At 43.0% G+C, this 22,562-nt stretch overlaps 1 protein-coding gene across 1 annotated transcript in view; it reads right to left on the minus strand.

Moving 5' to 3' along the window:
- Positions 1 to 22,562, minus strand: part of fmn2a (formin 2a) — a 47,042-nt gene that overhangs the window by 23,611 nt on the left and 869 nt on the right. Inside the window, 6 exon segments of the mRNA XM_069658796.1 lie at positions 2,889 to 2,976; positions 10,218 to 10,359; positions 10,858 to 11,660; positions 12,456 to 12,608; positions 17,013 to 17,176; positions 19,707 to 21,932. Coding sequence (XP_069514897.1) covers positions 2,889 to 2,976; positions 10,218 to 10,359; positions 10,858 to 11,660; positions 12,456 to 12,608; positions 17,013 to 17,176; positions 19,707 to 21,932 — 3,576 coding nt within the window.

Here is a 22,562-nt window from a genome sequence, read left to right on the forward strand (position 1 = left end):
TGATTCAGATGTTGTTTTTCTTTGAGTCAGAGATTTCAAAGGGATGAGGGGTTTGCTAGTCATTGTCTTCATCATGGAATGAAGAGGAAATTAAACATGATTCACTACGCTGAGAGGAACAATTAAAAAGTTTTGATGAGTTAATTTTTCTTCAAAACAAATTGTCCTTTAATTCTTGAATCATCTTAAACCTCTAACGCGACGAGGGAACATGAGGTCATTCAAGGAATTGGGAAACAATACAATTGCTAATATATAGTCGTCTGTGTGTTCGTCTTAAATAAAATAATGAGTATTTGAAGGCTATAATCATCCACGCCTAATAATTATTCAATTTAAATGCATGACAAAGTCATTATAAACACTTTCTTGGGTTTATTGTTTGTGCAAGGCATTAGGCATCGCACTGTTTTGGGGAAAAACAAGCACATCATATTGAGAAGTTCAGCACCAAACCGATGAGATATCTTCTCCCTGATCTCACCCTTCATGATATACTGACGTTTCCAATCAGCGCTAATTATGTTCTATGGTAAAAACTGTCCTAACATAGGAGATGAACGACAGCGCTGATGAGAGTGGCCCTGGCTTGCCCTCCCACTCTGACCTGAGATGGATGCGCCAAAGAACCACTTTAAAGCTAGAAACATCCAGTACAATTCACGCTACAAGATGCTTTTAAGTAAGGCAGGAACCAGCCCCACAGAGTGACTGTTTATGGCTACAAGTGTACAATACGTACCAGCCAATGTTTCTGTGGTAAACATTAATTCTAATGTAGGCTACCCCGCTGCCACAAGTGTTGAGATCAAGATTTGAAGCTGTAATAAAAGGCTCGACTGTAGGAGGCCTCAATAGGACGGGGGAGAAGAGGAAGAGTGTTTAGACACATGGATGAGCGAAGACTGGAGAGCAATCAGAGAGTAACTAAAACAGGAAAACAGTCTGTTCCCATCAACGTCTCCTGAATGACTTCACTTTAACAAAGCCGTTTAGACAGGATGGTGACAACTCGTCACAGAGAGCGGGACTGAGCGCCGCAGAGGAACATGATGTGGATGTAAGGCGGGGGGAGATTACGCAAAATGAAAGCAAAGACAAACAGATGGGAAGAGAGGAACAAGGGAAAACTATAGATTCAACATTATGTGCTAAAGCTAACCATGAGAGGGAGGTTTAAGCTTTGGCAATGACCTTAGCAGATCTTACTCACACTCATAATAAGTGTTAGTGCCTCCCTTACACCACTTTGGACGGCTGTTTATTCTCTATAAAAGAGGAGGACCTCTCTGGTGCTCTGAAGTTAGCTTGCTATAACATAAAATAAAATGGTAAGCTAGCAGTCGGGTTTAGCATTGAGATGTTGTGTGTGATTGTGAAGTGCTCCTATTCCAGTCCAAGCATTGGTTTTACTTTAACGAAGCACCTAATCTATCCAGAGGAAGTGCATATATCTCGCATCTGATGGAAAGTATATTGTAGCGTTACAAGGTAGTTAGACAGATGGAGAAAGAACGAGGAAGAGGCCAGCTTTATTTCCTTGTCGCAGTAACAGCTAACCCGAGGTTGAGGTGTCCCCGGAAAAACAACAAACAGGTTAGCTAGCTGCTTTTCTCGCTTAGCTCTTGCTCGCTCAACATGCGGCTTATTCTTTCCAGTATGCCGAACTCCCGCTTAAAAATAGCTTCATTACAATAACTCCTTACCCACTATGTTGGACACCTCCCTCAATCAACAACGGTAAAACAACAGCAACATTAACAGTTTTAAAATATTTTGTGACCCATCGTATAAAAACAAGAGTATGAGTTAGCGGCTATGCTAGCAGCTCTGTTATGTTTTAAGCTAAATCCTAGCCTCAGCATGCTAACATAGTTACTATATTATGCGAACATGCTGATGTAAGCGGGTATGATGTTTACCACATTCACTGTTGTTGTTTGATGGTTAGCATGCTAACTGTTGCTAATTAGCAATAAAGACAGCTGAGGCTGATGGGAAAGTTTGTTTTATTAGGTATAAAATTAAAAATAGAAATAATATTAATATATATTGATATTGATATTAAAATTGATCCTGAGAACGATGTGAATGCCTTGACGAGTTGAGACATTTCAACAAAACCACCACAGTGAACCTCACGTTTTAGTCTACTTGTAGAAAAGTCAGTGGATGAGGGAAGTTGGATTTATCCTCTGGGCAGCATGGGCATTGATTCTAAATTGAAAGTAAATCCATTTAAAATGGTAAATGGTACATGGACTGTACTTATAAAGTATTTTTCTAGTCTTGCAACCACTCAAAGCGCTTTTACACTGTATGTAATATTCGCCCATTCACACACTGATGGCAGAGGCTGCTACGTAAATTGCCCAACTGTCAATCAGTCATTACATTCATGCACCAATGGCTATGCAACTGGGACCAATTTGGGGTTCAGTGTCTTGCCCAAGGACACTTCGACATGAAGGGGGCTGGGGATCAAGCCACCAACCTCCCAATTGAAAGACGACCAACTCTACCACTGAGCCACAGCCGTAAAGACATTTACCAATTCATACGCACAGCCGCTCAGTTGCTGATTCATTTCAGTGTGGACCAAAGAAATGAATGGATTTACTTTGAAATCTCTACAGCCAACTTGATATGTGGCAAATAAAAAACACTGATTTATCCTGTTGAATTGAAGATAATACTCTCAAGTTAAGCCAAGTGTTTGTTGTATAACTTTGACAGAACTCTTTGGTTGGAAAATGTTGGAAAATAAGAATGAATCATTTAAAAAGTATTGCCTATTCATTCACCATTTTCCCACAAAGACCATAACGGTGGTCCTCAGATGTGTTGCTTTACAATGACCTGTGTGAATAAATCTTCTCAACACTTACCGTTGTGGATGTCCTTCATATCAAGATGAATGCTGGACATGAGGATACCCACAGCCTGAGAACGTTTGTTGTTCAGGAGCTTCACCACCTACAATATGAGACAAAAAGATATGAGCAGCAGGGTTATACAAGGCGAAAGAGAACAGAGATGTTAATACTCCATATACTATGACATGCACCCACAAACAGACACACACTCATGCAGGCGACACACTTGATCAAAGAGTGTAAACACAAAACAGGAACATCACTCCCCTTAGTCTGTTGTTTTCTGTGGGAGGAAACCAAAGACTACTCGACCGCAGACATTAGGAGAATTAAAGTGCCGTCTAGCTGAATTATGATGATAAATAATTTCTTCTTCCCCTCCTATTCTCCACATCCATCATGTTTAAGTTGTACAAATAAAATCTTGTAGCCCACAACAGGCATGTAACTTAAGTGGAGCACTAATACATAAATCCGAGTCCTGGCGCTGTTAATATGCAGCGAATAAAATAACTTGTAAACAAAACTGTTGTTTCCCAAACTGCTCCAAAAGCTGCAAAATTAACGAATGTTAGCTGAGTAATAACTCCTGGCTTCTGCGTCTAGGTGTTGAATGTCAAGCCAGTGTTATTATGCATGAAAGACTGCATCCAAGGGGTCGTTATGAAGCACGGCTCGCCTGAGTGAGCAGGAGTGTGCGCTGGGTAGCAAAATAGTGAAGGTACAAGGCGGGAAACCTGTAGCTCACTGTGATACAGACAGAACGTTTCCGTGTTAACCAGATCATACAGACCACAGGCCCATTAAACTCACAGTAGGTTATATCACAGAGCCTCAAATGTCTCAGTTTTCCTGGTTGAACCACAAGTTCAGGGGACAGGCTGTTCGAGATACGGTGGAGAAAGGCTTCCACTCTGAGCCTGTGATAACTAATGCAGGATAGCAGCCTAATGACAGTGAAGTCATTATTCATGTTTTATCAGCTTTTTACCAGCTGACTCTTCTTAAACTACAAACAGCTTTGACTTACATAAAGCAGAGTTCAGTAGTCTGCTACATGTCCTCATATAACAGAGGATCAGTTTACCAGTTTGAAATAAAAAGGAAAATTCTCTTGCACTGTGTCATTAATATTATTTCATGATGAAATACAGCTGGATCTGTGGACCACTACAATTATTGGAACCGTTTTGTGACGTGCATTTTCAGGACAACAAAACAACCCTGAAAAATCTCATCTTTTACAGTGTCTTTAAAGAATTGTATGAGATCCATGTGTCTCAGTTTTTGGTTAAAAGAAACCCTTTAAGTCACGTTAATTATACATCGATCTTTTGATGCCTTTATCGTTCCTGGGTTGGCCTATAAGGCCTTTTATTAATCCAGTACAGCTCTGAACAACATTAGAGAAACAGAGCCCTGAGGTACAGAGTGTTCTCTCAAAGGGAGCTGAAAGAGACTTCACAATAAAACTGTGTATGTTTTGAATTGTCAAAAAGTAATTATTAATTATGATGTAATTTATCTGTCATTCAATCTAGGGCTCTAGCACTGAGGTTAACTTAAACCACTATGAAAGAGTTGTTGTGACAAACAAATTCACTTGTTTTTTGTGGTAGAAGGGCACACTTTCATAAAACAGATCACCAAAATAGCAGATTACTACAATTTTTTTTTACCAACAATGAAGCTTTTAATTATATTTTCTTGAGCCTGCTCGGTGTAACAGACCTCTAAATACATTTTAAATACACTCTGGGTATAATTTATCACCTGAGATGCAGGGAGCACAAACAATTCTGCTGAATCCACATATTGATTGACAGGGAGTAGTCCTGCATCGACCCCTTGGGGGTCTGACTTCTGCTAACGTTACCTACTATAGATGAAGCTGGGGCTGCTGCTTGACTGACTCTGTCTATGGATTAGATTGGAACATGACTCGTGCTAATAAGTGAAGCTAGCTAACAACAGTGACTGAATAACTAAAGGCTTATTTATAAGAACCATGCGTTTTAACTGTATTTTTAGTTTGGCTAATCCCATCTGCAGCATTGCCATCGGAGCACCGAGCTGCACTGAGGAAGTAATAGCAGTAACGCTAGCAACGGCATTAGCAATAGCCGCTTGGTTAAGCAGTCAAACACGCTGCACTGCTTGAGATTTATAGACTGTTGAACTTGTCTGTGTTTTGTGAGGTTGCTTAAGACACAACTAAATTTTCACATAAATTGCACGAGGATGCACCAGAGTTAAATTTGGTGAGCCCAAACTATCAAACACTTTGCTCTGTCCACGATATAAACCTTCAGCAGGAGACCACAACAAGGCAACGGCACTGCCTGACGCCGGTGGCTTCATCATCACTAGGGGACGGATGCCAGCTACATTAGCATAAAATGATTCAATGAAAACGACATTAAATAAGACGGAATGTTAACGTTAAATACCGACAGGAGCAACATTTGTCCATGAGCTTATCGGTACTTTCGGTAATGACCAATCATATATGGGTACAAAATGTTTGGCTCTCAATTCCTATCCCTACTGATCGATCAACAGTGTGCAGGCAGCCAGGGTTGACAACAGTGACACAACTAATAATCTGACCTTGTTGTGAACCAAAAAAGAATAGAGCATCATTCGTCCAGAGGTTTTCAAACTGTGAATAACGTCCCCCTGCAGAGTTGTGGGGCGAAGACAGCCTATGATAAAAGTGACAGGTACATACCTGCAGCTCTAAGAACAACAGGAAGTTAGTTGTAGTTTAGCTAGTGATATGACCTGCTCACCATAACCAGCAGCAACCGTATCTGCAGCAGTAAGTGTCTCAGCTCATACAGGCAGTTAAGGCTTTTTAAATTATTCCAAGTTGTGTCAAAAATAGCTCTCCTTCCTGAGTCATAAGTCGGTTAAAGCCGAACACACAGACATGATTCACATATTTTTAGATTTAGTGCGACTAACACCTTCCCAGGATATCATTACCTCCAATAATCATCAGGGGAAAACGTCTCGCTCCAGAACTTCTGCCCGAGAATTGTAACATTCTAAGTTTTTAAGTAATGCAGTGACAGCTGTCAGAATATTCATGGGTATATTACCAACAGGAACTTCCGCGCTATTTGATTACACCATGAAGACAAAATGTAAACAAATATAGACTTTAAAAAAGGAGCTTTAAATGTAGCTCACAGCTTCTCACTGACTCAATGGCAACATTTACTTCCTGTTTACATCTTCCAAAGCATCATGGGAACTGTTATCCAGAAATTAAGAGAATGAATGATGGATGTAAGAAATAATAGGACAAAATAGGTAGGGGTTGGATGCAATAACTGTATATAAATGGAAGACACGTCTCCACCTCCTTTCATTGCACAAAAGCCAAAATACCCCCGAGGTGGGCGCTGGCATCTTGCACATTTGGAGCCAGACGTCCCGCCCCTTCCACTAACTGAAACACACATTTAACTTTTGCTGTTTAACTAACAGCAAAGATCCAGCGATTTTAACAGCAGGACAGCTTTCTGTGTTGGTCTGAACCAGACATTCACAGGTATGTAAACTTCAATGACTGATTGTTTTAGTTACGTCTCCTCTCGCTGTTCCTCCTCTCCTCAGCTAGTCGTGAACAGAGCTGTCAATCATGGCGTTAGACATCTAATTAAAAATAAACTTGTCAGAAAAATGAACACTTGGACATAAATCAGCATGATAAGAACTAACTATAATGACAGAAACCATGTTTGAGAAAAATTGTCCCATCTGATAACATGGAGGAGGCGGGCTTTATGAGCTATACTGCAGCCAGTCAGCAGGGGGCGATAGAGATGTTTTGGCTTCACTTTCAGGGAGCTGTCATGTCGTCCATCTTTTGATGCAGTATAAGGCTGGGAGTTGTGGGTTGTCTGACAATGTTTGGGCCCACATTATTAGACTTAATAGACCTGCAACTCTGAAAATGTAGTTATTATTTAAATAACTATTCAAGCACAAGTGCCAACCATCCCAGCCTTCCAGCATCTTAACCATGAGGGTATGCAGGATTTCTTCCACCCTTTGAGACCACAAATTAATACCCTTTGGCTTCAAACTGTTTAGGTTCTGTATTATAAGAATATTATAGTTAAATAAACAATATTCAGTAGTTGCACCCTTCTAGTTCTCCCGTAAATGGGCTATAAGAAATCCTCATCTGCACAGGCTGGAAACTTTAGGCATTTATTTGACATGAAGTGAAACACATTGTGCATCACAAAAATCAGGTACTTGTCAAAACACTGCTGGATTAACCCTGAATGCCAAAACTAAAAAAAATCGCTCACGTCACACACACTCACAACACATTCTTTAGCTCCACTTCACCTCCATATTAGAGAGACAGCAGCATACACTGTGAGACAGCTCCCTTTTGAAACTTCTCTGCAGACAGACAGCAGGGTCAGCACCTGACACCGGCTGTCAGTGGTACTATTTCTTCACATCTCACACCAGTGTCAGCAGAGGCCTTTAAAATTGGCTGAGCGCTGACGTCAAAGCTGCTCTCTAGTGGTCGCTCCGGAGAGGAAGCTTGTCCCCTCTCATCAGAAAAACTGTTGAGCTCACTGCACACAGGGGAAGAAGGGACAAGCTGCATGTAGTAGGAGAAGGTCGGCTCCAAATTGAAGTCAGTCGAAGTTTTTTTTTTTTTTTACTCAATTCAATGTTTTCTGCAGCATTTTTTAGTTGGAGAACATCAACAGCAGTACCATGCAGTGACGGCTGAGGGAATTCAACCCACGCTCACCTCAATTTCTCTCGTCGCTTACAATTTAGCAAAACAACCGCAACATGAGCCGCTTCATGATGTGGTAGCCGACTTATTCGGAACTCCATCGCTCAGAAAATCCCATCATAGAAGTCTGTTTTAATAGAGAGGAGGACACTCGTTCTGGTTGTTCCCCGTCTCCCTGCCTTGTGTTATCTCTTTAATAAAGATTCACAGGTGTGGTGCTGGGCTGTGCAGAAGTCTATTCCCTCTTTTTTTGTCTCTCAGGTGTTAAAGAAACCATCTGGCAGCTCCTGGAGTGTCAACATGCTTGATGACTATTTCTGAAGTGTGATGAAATGGAATTCCTGTATCAAAGTGTGATTTTCTTGTGAAGGCAATCTCACTTAGCAAATCTACTGTTTCCCATTGCTGTTGACTTTTGCTATTGAATTAAAGCTGCAAGGGGAGTTTCTTCACCCCTATCCTCCTGATTTTTGCTCATACTGGGCTCACAGGGGGCTGCACGGTGGTGCAGACGTTAGCGCTGTCGCCTCACAGCTAGAAGGTTCTTGGTCTGAATCCCGGTTCAGACGAAGTGGGCCTTTCTGTGTGGAGTTTGCATGTTCTCCCTGTGCATGCTGATCTTTGCTGAGAGAGTTTACCGTCACAACCAGCTTAAATATTTGCTGCTTTAAGGATTTTTTCCAAGTACTCCGGCTTCCTCCCACTGTCCAAAGGCATGCTCATTAGGTTAGTTGGTGACTCTAAATTGCCCGTAGGTGTCAATGTGAGCGTGAAAGGTTGTCTGTCTCTGTGTGTCAGCCCTGTGATTGACTGGAGATCAGTCCAGGGTGTATCCCGCCTCTCGCCCAATGACAGCTGGGAAGGCTTCAGCTCCCCCCACGACCCTGAAAATTGTAAGCTGTATAGATGATGGATGGATGAATGGATGGACTTTCAGGACTCTTCACTGCTTGAAGATCGCATAAGTGAATGAGTGAATGTGGACTGCAGGTCACAGAAATACAGTTTTTATATTATTATTATTATTATTTCTTTTTGGTGGAGAGTAACCAAGTACTTTTACTCAAGTACATACCTTTTGTGCCATTGAGGAATCTGTCATGTATATGAGTATTTCCATTTTTTGTCACTTCTACTGCTTAACTTCAATGCTGAGGCAAATATTTTGCCTGTATTGTTTTTACATTTGAGAAAAACATTTAATAAGCTTATTTAAAGCCCCGGTTTGGGCAAGGTGGGCCTCTCTGTGTGGAGTTTGCATGTTCTCCTCGTGCATGCGTGGGTTCCCCCCGGGGTCTCCGGCTTCCTCCCACAGTCCAAAGACATGCTTGTAAGGTTAATTGGTGACTCTAAATTGCCCATAGGTGTGGGTGTGAGTGCGAAAGGTTGTCTGTCTCTATGTGTCAGCCCTGTGATTGACTGGCGACCAGGTGTACCAGGTGTACCCCGCCCTTCGCCCAATGACAGCTGGGATAGGCTCCAGCCCCCCCGCGACCCTGTACAGGATTAGCGGTATAGATAATGGATGGATGGAAGCTTATTAAACATTATAAACCTCTGGGCTCAAAAAGATGCAACTTTTTCAGCTGGTTGTGACAGTAAACTCTGTCAACTCAACTGCTGCACACCTGGGATAGACTACGTCCAAGGACAAATGAGATATTGAGATTTTAAAGAATTATGTAATAAGGCTTTAGAAACAATGTAATTTATATATATATATATAAATACATATATTTCTTTAATGTTAAAGGTGCAGGAGTTGAACCACTGTTCACAAGTAAAGCTTCCATTCAGCTGGAACCTTTTTTGCGGACAGATTTATGTTTTGTTGTTATAATTCAATTCATCACTTCCCATAAACTAAGACGATTTCCCGACAGCGTCCCTGCCTGAGAGCAACATTTCATCTCAGCTGCTGCTGCGTCTCTATAAGAGGGGTTGAAATGTTTTTCCCTGCTGCAACATTATTTATGATTTAGACACATCATTTGGGCAAATACTACATTAACATAAAAATCCGGACTGGAGCGGCTTTAAATTGCAGATCAAATGTTTGACTCGCAGATTGATGGAGTGACATAAAGGGCATTGGGGAGGCAAACATTAAACTAAGTCATACAGAAAGCACAATGGGAGGAACCACATCACGATATACGGCTCCCAGGCTTCTCCCTCCCTCCCTTTTTTCCTCCTCTCCCTCTCTCTCAACACTCATCACCGTCGTGAGGTTTCCTCACCGCACGCGAGACTTTGGCTCCGTGCCACTGGATGGTCACGGGGGAGTCGGGTGGGAGCCAGAGCTCACACCACATAATAACTGTCTGGCTGTAGCAGTTCCTCCTGTCACTCAAAGCCACTCGGAGAGCGGAGAGACGGAGAGGAACGGGGGCATCAGAGGAGCGAGAGTGGAGATGGGAAAAGCCCAGGAAAGGGCCATATACGGTGACCTCATTGGATGCAACACATTTGCATACACAAATCAGCACAGATGTTGTATTTTGTACTGTATATAGACAGGAAGGGGCACAAACGCATACACACAACCGTAAAACATAGTGTACCTGCTTAGCCTTGGACTTGCTGATTGTGTCTGATATCGGCTTTTTCTTCTCCTTAACAGCACTTTTGGAAAATAGTTCCACAAACTCTTCAAAGTTCACAGTTGGTTCCTCGATTTTCTCCCACACCAGCGAGGCGACGGGTCTGAAGATAGAAGAAAATGAAGGTATTATCTACAGTGCACTTAGGTGAGAGTAATCTGCCATGAATTGTGCCACTTTATAGTATAACTCATGGTGGTATGACATTTGTAGATAGCTTTGACCTTTTGTGAGTACTCTGACTAAAAATACACAATTTAAACACTTGTCAAAGCAGTCAGCCTTCAAATTACAGACTGAATTCAATATCTTCCTCACTTTAAAGTAAATCAAGAAGTCTATTTCTACACTTTTATTCAGCTACGATTTTCCAAGCCCTATTAAGGCAAGAAAACCTGGTTCAAGTGAATTCCCTGCTGACCACATCGCCTGGACTACATCACTTTCATTTTCCGCAAGGTTAGCATTTCTGCTGCCGTCACAGTGCGTGGTCGATCTTAATCTTAAGTGGACAAGCTTCCTCTCGATTCTCTACTGTTCAGAGAATACCTGCGTGCAAATGATCCGTATCTATCTGCACTTTAAAACAGCATATCCTTACTTTTTAGCATGCAGCTGTATGCGCGTCCAGTACAGCGGCTTCATTGGCTTCGGGGGCTCGATCGCGGCCTTGGCAGAGGCGGCTTCCTGCACCATCATGGAGGGCATGGGGCCTGGTGGAGGCGGAGGACCGAAGCCTGGGGGTGGGGGCGGAGGAGGGGGGCCCATTCCAGGCGGAGGGGGAGGTGGAGGAGGGCCCATACCCGGCGGTGGAGGCGGTGGGGGCGGAGGGCCGAAACCAGGCGGGGGAGGAGGAGGTGGTGGTGGAGGGCCAGAGCCTGGTGGTGGAGGAGGAGGAGGAGGAGGGGGAGGTGGTGGTGGGGGAGGAGCGGTACCACCAGGTAAAGGTGGTGGAGGTGGAGGTGGAGGTGGAGGAGGAGGAGGAGCACCTCCTGGGATCGGAGGAGGAGGTGGATGGGAGCTGTTTTGTTGCTTCTGCTGGCACGTGCAGACAAAGCTCTGTGCAGATTTGGGGACGGAGGATGAAACAGAGGACGACACGCCTCCACCTGATCCCCCGCTCGAAGGCACGTCAAACTTAAAGCCCTCCTCCACGGGCGAGGTCTGCACGGACACCTCCTGGCTCGTCTTTACCAGCCGTCCTCCTCTCATCTGTGAGGCCTTGTGCTGGGCAGCGCCCGGGGCTCCTGCATTATCCAGGCTGCCCTTTGCCAAGGAGGCCTGCTGGCCCTGCAACACAGCGATCTTAATCCGCAGGTCATCGATGGTCCTCTCCAGCTGAGGGATGAGACAGCTTTCATCCTCAGAGGACGACTGACCCTGTTTCAGCCGGCTGGATTCTGTCTGTCAGCAAACCAAAATAAAAACGGATTTAACTTAACATGAAAATACATCAAAGTTCACAAGTCGAAACTGCATAAAACCCATGAATTTGTACTTCTTGAAAGTCTTTTGAAGCGTGTAATCAGTCAATAATCTACTCTAAATGTTGAAGAGCAGACGTCAAATTTGCTGGTAAATCTTGGACACATTACAACTCACAAAACGCCCACGACTGTGGGAGCTTAGTGACACAGCTACGAGCCAAAGAAGGGTCAAGAAAGTCTATTAAGTCTAGACTCCGTCAGACCTCTGGCTCCAGTCTGGTTAGAGCAGGGATGAGGGGATACCGAGAGATTTGACCCCAGAGACAGTGAGTCTCGTCGGGCCTCACATGGGGAGGGTCCGTGTCTGCTGAAACACATTCCCCAGTTGTGGTCACATCGTCGACTCTTAAGGAGAATGTTCAGTCAGTATGGTCGTCCTAATTTATTAAGTCTTCTGGGAAACAGGGAGGCTCGCTATGAGCATCTGACAGGTCTTTCAAGACAAGGCTGACCTCTGGTGGACAGAGAACGATTTACAGGTGAGACATTAGGCTTACTCAGTTGATCCAGACAAAATTATAGGGGATAAGACTGAGGGTTACTGTATTCCTAAAGACTTTAAAAGGTCGCACAGGTCAGGTTTCAATCAGAAAAGATTCAGGCTCATTTAGAAAAGGTGCACTGCAGACAAAATATATCTGTGAGAAAGTCGGTCTTGCAGAAAGATTGTTTACAGAAAATGTAACAAAGCCTGTAATATAACTCAACCAACCGGAGAGGGTAGAGCTCCTGCTGTCTTGGCAGATGACTGATTTAAAGAGGATCTGAAGCTCTGCTCTCTTCCTGTGGTCCGCCCCCCGTACAGCTCCCACAGGTGAGAAGACACTGGCAGGCCGACAGAAGCCCAGGTGTACAGCTGCTCCTCCTGCAGAAAGCAAGCAAGTGCATGTGCTGTAAATGAGGTCAGATGTTTGTGCTTAAAGCTACAAGCTCCCACCAGGGACTCGGAGCTGCTATACAGCAAACAGTGTGTACACATGGTGGGATGCACTATGATTAAAGGTTAATCTAAACCACAAGGGATGTGAGCCGAGCTGTATTTCTTTCTGCTATAGCTTAAAGTGTGGAAACACCTGAGGATAAAAAGCAGCAGTAGACCCATATAGATGCTTTACCCCTCTTTGCGTAGCTGATTTTGCACCCAGTTTAAATAATTAAGATTGCGATAGCTATTCTGCCGGTTACACAAGCAAAAAAGGTTCAGTAATTAATGACTGCTACTTTGTGGGCTGAGCTGGATTTCTAGCTTTCAAAGCTAATCGTCCTGCCTGTATTTATTTTTCAAGTCCTTTCATCCATCATGAAATCTGATCTCCGTTTCACAAAACTACATGATCTCAGGCTGCTGAGAAACTCCTTTTCATAACTACTTGGATATTTGTATGAAATGCTGTCTTTAATGTGCCTTGACTTGCAACCACAGAGCTTTGTTGGAAGCCGTTTTCATTGTGTTGCTGTTAAATTAAAAAAAAAGTGAGCATTGTACATTCACAGCAGCAGGACGTTTGTTTATGTGTGTCAGTCTCCATGGTGCAAACAAATGCGAAGCTGGAATTGCTCGTTTAGTGATGTTGCATTATGGTCCTTTATCATCGTGAAAAAGTGTCAAAAGTGGTCAAAAGATCCGCTAACATCGCTAACTTGCTGCTCAGTGGGAAAGGTTACAATCTGGATTCAGACCCGGGTAATTATTGCCTCAGCTCTGATCAGCAAAGATGGGAACACCAAACCCAGGTCGACACGTTAAACTCCGCCCCCTTTCCGGCGCGATGCTAGGATGCACACAAGTTCCGGCTGCTGTCACGTAAATACTAAAGAACAACACACAACAGCGAGTGCCTTCTCTTCAAACGAAGCAGTTAAATATAGTCCGAAAATGTGTGTCTTTATACAGTATTTGTTATGTTACACTGCAAGCTAAAGACAGTACCAGAGGCTTCATCAAACACCCACATTCTGGTTCATTCTGTGGAGCCAGATGTGAGCGTGCTCTGAGCAGTGAACAGTTAGATCATTTAGATTTAACCTGACCTGCAGCCATGCAGAGCCCAACACAAACACATACTGTACATAGAAGATAAAAAGCATGTCCTACTGATGTTAGCTCAAGCCACTCGTTAGCATTTAGCCCAACGTGAAAGGGATGACTCTTGATATTACGTGCTCTTTCTCCCCAATGGCTATTTTTGGACTGAATAAAGCTAATGAGTTTTAGGCTGTATGCAGGACAAGAAATGCACAACTCATACGTTTGTGCACTCCAACTAAAAACAGTACTAAAATTGGATACAATGACATATATAAGTAGCAAAATAGAAGATAAGAGTGGAAATAAATGGATATAGAAGAGATGATGTGTGATTGATTTCAAGATGGAATTTAACTGTAAAGAGAAAGATTTTAATAAAATTATATTAGCTGTGAGAAAAAAGGCAACAACAATGAGATCTGTGCTCTGAATAGCGACTGAAAGGTTATTCCTGGTCAAGCTCAATAATGCAGGACTCCAGGCCAAATCCCAGACTGAAGTAGACAGAGAGTGGGGACACACACACAAAAAATCCAACACAAAACGGCGGGGGCACGAGTCCAATCCTGACATGGTGAGCTTTTTTGCTGGGGAAGAGCAGCCCGAGCCCAGGGCACGTGGAGCTGTTACATAACATGGTCAGCAGATGGTCTACGCAAGCACAGATGTGTGTGTGTGTGATGCATTTGTGTGTGAGTGTCCCTGCTATTAATCCAGCCATGCGGGGAAATACCTGAACATGTACGGTGTCTCAGGCCCTCCCTTTGTATATATAAGTGCACATGAGGCAGAGCTGTGCATAAAAAGAAAGTGTTGTGAGTGTACACTATGCAAACAGAATAAGATGTGTATTTTAGAGGATTGCATTCATTCCAACAAAACAGCCTTAGCTCGTGCGTGTCTTGGTGTGCAACCTTGCTTTTGTCTGTTTGTGTGTTGGTATTTTTGCTCAAGCATGCATACTGTACCTTAATGTGCATATGAGCGTGTACAGTGTATATCCATGCATGTTTATCTGTGGGGGAGGTGCATTCCAGTCAACACTAATCTGTTCACTTTCTTTGGTATTAAACCGACAAAACAACAAGACCGCAAGTCTAAAGCTGAGGGGTCATCCCTATGTCCCCAGGGTCCTATGTTCCCAGAGTTGTTCATTCACTAACATTATAAGATAAAAGCAATAAGTACAGGCTATCTTTGCAGTTAAATTCGCTGGAGAACGAAGGGGGATGGGTGTTTCAAAGGCAGTTTGAAAAGATAATAATCTGTTCTGTCAGTGTGGAGATATGAATTTTTTAAGTTGAGAACGCTGTCTTGCCTGCAGATTTGAGGGTGAGTTCATGGGGATTAACATCAGTAGTCTAGCTGTAGTTGGGTTATTTTAAAATAATGATCAAGGAAAACATACACTGACCATTTAACATAGAGAAAAAAAACATTACTTAGATCATAAAACCATGTCAGAGGTCTCGTTAATGTGTCATATTAAAATAATACAGAGCTGGGGTACAGAGAACTCTGGGGACATTGATTTACTTCCACAGCCATGCTAGCAGCTCTGTTAGCCTTACTTAGACAGAATGTGCTTAGAACTAAATGCAAAACGTTAGCATGCTAGCAAGGTTATAATGACAATGCATATGTTGGTTGTTAGTTTAACATATTAACCTAGAACACATACATTGAAAATGTAAGCTTACCTTATTGTGTTGAGATAAAAGAATATGAGGTGGGGAACATATTCTTGAGATAAACTACCACAGCCATGCTAGCAGCTCTGTTAGCCTTAACTTAAACAAAGGAGTGCTTTGAGCTAAATACAAAACGTCAGAATGCTAGTCAGGTCATGATGACAATGCATTAACATAATATGTTAATGTAAATAACCAAGTAGGTAATGCTGTAGGTCAGTTATTCTAGTGGGGAACATAGAACACTTGAGATACACTCCTAAAGCCATGCTAGCAGCTCAGTTAGCTTGTACTTGACACAGCAGGGGTATGAGCTAAATACAAACTACAGCAGGGTCATGATGACAATGCATAAGTTGGTTATTTCAACATGTTAAACTCAGAACACGCACATTGAAAATTAAATGGAGGTGAAAAATAATGGTGATAGCATAAATCAATTAGAAAGCTTACCTTATTGTGTGATATAAAAGAATATGGTGCTGGGGAACATATGCTCGAGATAAACTATCAGCCATGCTAACAGCTCAGTTAGCTTGCTCCTTGACACAGCAGGGCTGTGACCTAAATACAAACCTCAGCATGCTAGCTGAGTCATGATGACAATACTAATATAGTAATGTAGTTAACTTGGTAGGTACATTATATGTAAAGTCACTGCTAATGTAGGTAGAAATAACAATAATGATATTCAAACTTATTTCAATGCCCAATGAAGTTTATGTAGAACATGATTAGACAGGCTGCACATGCTTTAAAGCTAGTGCTTCTTTATATGGCCATATAATCTTTGCATGATTTTTAAAGTGACCCACATATCATACAGTTGGGTGGATCCAGCTACAAGAGGAACTTGATAGAAAAGGACTATGACAGTGTCTGTGCTGAACTATGCAGTGGAATTTGATACAATTAGGTCTGCGCAGAGCATTACTGGGATGGAGAATTAAAGATTCATGAAATCAACTTTCACATGGTCACCCTGTCTACATGCACAACTGCTCTCCAGAAAATTATATCTCTCTGGGATGAATCGCGGTAATACTGCAATGAATATAGTAACACTGATTGGATAAGCTTTTCATGGCTTCCCATTCTGTACATAAGCTGATGACTGAAAATCTCTTTGTGCTACATTCTTCGAGTTCATCATCTGATAAGCGCGTGCACTCTTTTGCATACCAGCCCATGTTATCTTCAGGCAGTAAAAAGTTATTATGGGAAATGTAAATCACTTTGATCTTTAGCAAGTCAATCATAAACAAGATGCATCAAACTAAGTAAGTTAAGGCAGAATTGGAGCTGTGGTGCTGCAGTTATAGCCTCTCAAAGTGTGCAATTTTGACCTCTCTAGTCTTTACACGACAACAGATCTACTCAAGTAGCTTAAAAATCCATGCTGTCTTTAAATGTCACCTTCCCACTACTATAATCTGACTGTATCGTGACAAAAACCTCAGCAAGGCTGTTTCAGCTTTGGTGATGGGATGTAGGCCATGTCATCGTTTTTGTGAAACAAGCGTGATGACAGTGAAGACAAAGGTCTTACATTAAAGACTGCTGAGACAGTGCTGTCAACATGGAGCTCTGCGGTGCCATCGCTGAAGGGGTGCAACAGACCCTGGACCAGCATTCGGTGACACAATTCCTTCGCCTCGTCTTCTGCAGAGCCATCTCCATGATGCGCACACAGCCGGTCCAACAGAGTGCGACCTGAGAACAGAAGACAAGTTAAGTGCAGGAATGAAACTGGTCTGGAGAAAACAGAGCTCCATTTTTAATGCTGGAAATGGATGTTCAGTACTACATTTTTACATATTGTAAGCCAAAGTGCTGAAACAAATACCTGGTGTTCTCCTGTCAAAAAAGTTAAAAAGAGATGTCTCAGTTTCAGACGTGATAATTAAACACCTACACATGCTAACTCTCTTCACACCATATACATGTGGGTGACGGGAGCAATGGTGTTAATTGTGCAGTGCAAAGACTCAACAAATGTTTAATGATATTAAACACACAAGTCACAAGAACATCTAATAATATCTATCACTGTTTTTAAATATGTTTGGTAGAAAGTGTATATTGGGTGTCAGAAAGAGAAAAGAAACATGGTTTAACATGGTGTTAGAGGGCTGGCTAATTCTATTCTAATAATTTCATGCAGGCAGGAGCAGAAGTAATCACTATGGGGTTGGATAAATATTGACTAGGTCGAGTCTTAAAGAAAACACAACTCTAATACTTAAAGTCAAACCATGACACACTGTGCAGTCAAACCATGTGATTCAGGAGTAAACACTGAATGAATAAGCTGAGTCCTATGACTCATGATCCTGTGGTTATTGATTTGAGTACTTTACGGGTGAAAATCGATTTTGTTTGGCAGATCACTTAACGTGATTCAAAGAAAAAGCACAATCTTTAAGACACAGACTACCATGAATTACTCTTACATGTATCTAGAGTCAAATTTGTTCGGGTTTTAAATCCAGAAATGTTATGTAATCAATTACAGGGAACGTGTGTTCTGCTTTTCTCTTCGTCCTCCCACTCCCTCGTCTGTCTTCCACATTCTCGGACATGACCTCTAAAAGCCATGACCCCATAGTAGGGTCCTATTATTAAATGCCAGAAAGGACAAAAGTTATTGTCAAAGGGGATTTGAGGTTCATTGTACCTCCATTGTCTGGCTCCAGTAACTTCACCTGACGAAATGTGAATGGATCTCATATCACGACTTATTTTTGTCATGCAGATACACTGTCACTTTGGTTTAGCGTCCACAGGCCTGCACTGTGTGTGTGAGAGTGTGCGTGTGTGCATGTGCTTTTTTGTGTCTAAGACAGTGAAATCAGAGGATGGCATCGCCTTGGGTGGGTGGCAGCGTTGTCACTCTGTCCTCTGATTTATGGGCACGGGCTCAGAGGAGGAGAGCAGCTGAGCTCTTGAAAGGCACAACAGACAGGAGAACAAAGTGGCTTTGTTTTATTAGAAGGAACCTTTTGTTGTGGAGACTCTTGTCCATTAAGAACCTCACTGTTTCATCATGCTGTTCATTAGCTTTTAAATCATAACTTTAGTATACCCGTCTATCATAATTTGTATAATGTCATCATTTGTAAGTCATTAGAAATTAAATCACTGAGCAATTACCATAATGATTTCACAGCGCTGTTATATAATAACCTAATCTCAAATGAGGATGGAGCCTGGAGCCAAGCAAATAGGAGTTTATCCGGGCCATTGGGGATTCCCAGCCAGAATTATAAATGATGACAAGCAGAAAAATTTTAATGGAAGTGTTCTTTGTTATCCTCTTCAACGGAGAATAATGTGGCTTTGTGAGAGTACAGGAATCAATTGAATGAATGATTGTTTTTTTTTACTACATTAAACGGTAAGTCTCGTGAAAAGACTGAATTAATCGTACCAACAAACTAAACTAACTTACTAATAGGGCTAAAAATAGTCCACAACTAATGTACTAAGTACTCCTGTTGGAATAGCATCTGCTAAAAGCTTCTGAAAACAACTTAGCGTTTAGTCTTGCAATAAGACTTTATAATTGGGACTTGTTTTGGAAGAGATTTTAGTCTTGAGTGGGTCAAATGGGATTGGAGCTGTCTTTTACAGAGTGACTGGAGATGTTGGAAAGTACGTGGGACTAGCATTGCCGATTTTGGTTTTTACATGAGGATTGTTTTCAATAAGAAATGTATATCAAATCACTGGCCTGATCCTTTATCGCTGGGCTTCATGTACATCAGTGCAAACACTTAAGAGTAGGTATTATTCCATATCATAGGGCTCTGACGTAACCCTAATGTATTCACTGAGGAAGACTATTCTTTATTTCTATCTGTTTCTTCATTCGACACTTCCTCTGAGGACAGACCTCCTTGCTCTTTCATTCATATCATCCTTGTATCATCAGATTGGTTCCTCCCTCCTGCCTCACACCATCCAATCAAGAAGCCTCAAAATACCATTTATTTCTCACAAACCTCAATAGAAGACATCACTGTGGTCTTTATGAAGCAAATTAGCCACATGAACATGTAACCTCTTGCAATGGCAATACAAAAGTAGTGCAATGATGGCCAAGATGTGGGCCTGTGTTGCTAATGGATATTGGTCATATATTACTCAGACATAGAAGTCTAATTTATTATTAACAGCTCTGCTTTCTCATAGTGCTTTACGTATGGCAGCAATTCAGTAACCTATGGGACACATGACTCACCAGAGAAGACATCCATGTAGGGTACTGAGGACATGGAGCTCTTCCGTCCATGATGTCCTCTCCTGGAGCCCAGTGTCCAGTAAGTCCCACTTGTGTAGCTCTTCTCTGGTGTCTCTGGATCTGAAAACTTGGCCTGCCTTGCTCTTAGCTCATCCAGCTCTGTTAACCAGTCCGAGGACACACCAAGGGGCCCCGCAATGGAGCAGGACCTCTGTTTGTGCCTCCTAAACTGCTGGGCCCTGCTGGATTCCACTGAACCAATGGCATCTGTTTTTCTGGGCACATTGGGGCTGGTAAGCGGGGAGCCAATTGGAGAGGTGAGCTGCCTGGTGGTGGTCTTAACATAGGAGGGGTGGACCGGAGGGTAGAGTTTGACAGTGGAGGGGGACGTGGAGGAAGTCCGTCTAGGCTGAGAACCATGGAGGATGTCTGGTGTAAGCTGGCCAAAAGACATGCTACTCTTCCTCCTTTTTAAGGACAGGAAGTCGCGCCTTCGAATGTCCTCCTCCTCCCCCTCCCTCTCCATGGACAGGTCCATGCTGCTCACACTTTTTTGACACCCAATCGGTCCTGCCCCTACCACCACGGGATCCAGGCGGACACATGGCACACATGGGGTTCCTTGACCCTGCTGTTGGTGCGTAACGGGGCTCTCCAGGTCATCCTGTGGCTCCTCTGCACTCTCATACGAAGTGTTGGTTGTGGCTGTTGTGTCAGGGAAGCTATACGTGCTGTTAGTTTTTGGGAAAATGCTGCCACTGCTTCTTTCTGTGTCTGGAGCTGATGATGGCGGACCACTCTCACTCAAGGATCCTGGACCAGATGAATTCCTCGATATGGGTAGACTTTCGTTCTCTAGTTTCTTATTCTCTTCTTGAGATACACACTCACTTCCAACAGGGAGAGACAAATCTTTTGTATCCAGATTATAAAGCTGGTCTGATGTTACCTTCTCAGTGGGTTTGTCCCCCTCAGAGGTCGACCCTCCAGCCACGATTTCCAGTACCCCGTCTCTGGCTCCACATTGGTCTCTAATGGCCTGCTGGATGTCAGACAGCAGGTCTTCATTTTCAGCGGCTGCTGAGTGAAAACTGTAGAGGTCAGCATCTGATCCTGAGCTTGTCTTCCGGCCAGTTTCTTCCACCATAGATTGGTGACTGTCTGTGTTCAAGCGGCTTAGATCCCCCTCGACATCTGATAGCATGCCCATCTCATCAGCTGACGGACTCGCCTCTCCACTGGGCTTGAGCCCTGATTTGCCAGAGTTTGCTGACCTGCCATCTTCCAGCATGTCATCCTTAGACAACCCTTTGGCCTTTGATAAACTCTTCCGGATCTTCATGCCAGAAAACACAGAACCCTTCGACTCTGACTTCGACTTCTTCTTACCACTAGTTTCTCCCCCTCCTTTACTCGCCTTACTGTGGGACTTTTTAGATTTTTTGTCTACTTCCCTCTCATCAGCATCACCATCACAGGCCGCATCCCCTGCTGCTCCACCGTTTCCTCCTCCTTTCTTCTGCTTTGCTTCCTGGTTCCCCATGTTCCTGAACAGGCGGACCCCCTTGGCTAACAGGCCAAACTGCTGGGGTCGAGACTGGCCATGCTGGGCTTCTTCCGGGGCTGCGACTGATGCTGGTCCTGTGTCGGTCAGAGCCCTTTCAGAGCCGTCTAATCCCTGCTGTGTGCCCACCACAGATAGAGGCAGCTGTGAGAATGATGCTGCCTCCCCCAGTGCCGCTGATGCTGATGATGAAAGGAGGAGGAGACTGGCACTGACAGCCGCGGGCTCACTACCACTCACTCCCCGCTCTCCCTCCCTCCTCCCTTGCTCAGGCTTGCTCACTCTCTGATCCTTCCTCTCTTTTTGCCCCTCCTTTTTATCCCCATCTGCTCCCGTACGCTGTGCCGTCTTGCATAACGGGCTGCTGTTTGAGCGAGCAAGGCGCTGACGCTCCGGAGTGCTCTGTCCTTGTCCATTTTCAACCGCAGGAAATTGCTTAGGACGCTGCTGCTGATGCTCTAAAATGCACTGTTGTTGCTGCTGTTGTTGATTAAGGAGTGAGTGCTGTTGTTTTCGGAGGATGTTAGTCACGCTGCTCTTCCTCCTGCCTTTAAAAGTGGTGGTGAAGAAACTCTCTTTCAGAAAGGGTACTTGGGTCTCCACTGTCTTAATAGTCTGCATTCTGAGCACTGGGGCTTCATCCAGAGGGGAGACGATGAAGACTGAAGTTGAGGGAAAAGAAGTTCAAATCACATTAGTTAAGTTTGTATTCATGACAGCAGAGGAGAGGGAATCTGCTCTCAGTGGAGTCATGAGGTAAAAGTTGAACATTAGTGCAAGCTGATGTAAGAAGGCTTTGTCTCTTGTTGTCATGCAGTGTGTACATTTTTGTTGAGTGACTATACAATATATTTTCCAGTTTCTATTGTCCTTTTTGTGTGGAAAAAAAGTACATCAGATTCTTATACTATAATTTCCATTGTGTGTTTTTGCAGTTAGTTCGGATATATATGTTTATTATCTGACATAAATAACTGAATTGACTCAGGAAAAGTTAAGTTGGAATTCATGTAACACGATACTATTGACACGAAGAGATACAAAGTGAAATCATTCAATCATAATACAAACAGAGTCATTTAAAAATATATATATAACTGAAATTATTAGTAGATAAATCAACTAATTCATCTACAGAAAATTTAATGGCAACCATTCTATATAAAATAAATCACAAACATTTTTTTCAGTCAGTAGTTTGTCAGTTTAAAGGCAAGAGATTATCTGCTAATGTTCTTCTATGACAGTAACTGTAACAACTGATTCAGTGACATTTTTCACCATTTTCTTAC

This window comes from Semicossyphus pulcher, unplaced genomic scaffold (genome assembly GCF_022749685.1).
Source record: "Semicossyphus pulcher isolate SPU_LCO1_2020_fin unplaced genomic scaffold, fSemPul1.0.p SCAF_12, whole genome shotgun sequence".
In the NCBI taxonomy this organism is placed as follows: domain Eukaryota; kingdom Metazoa; phylum Chordata; class Actinopteri; order Labriformes; family Labridae; genus Semicossyphus; species Semicossyphus pulcher.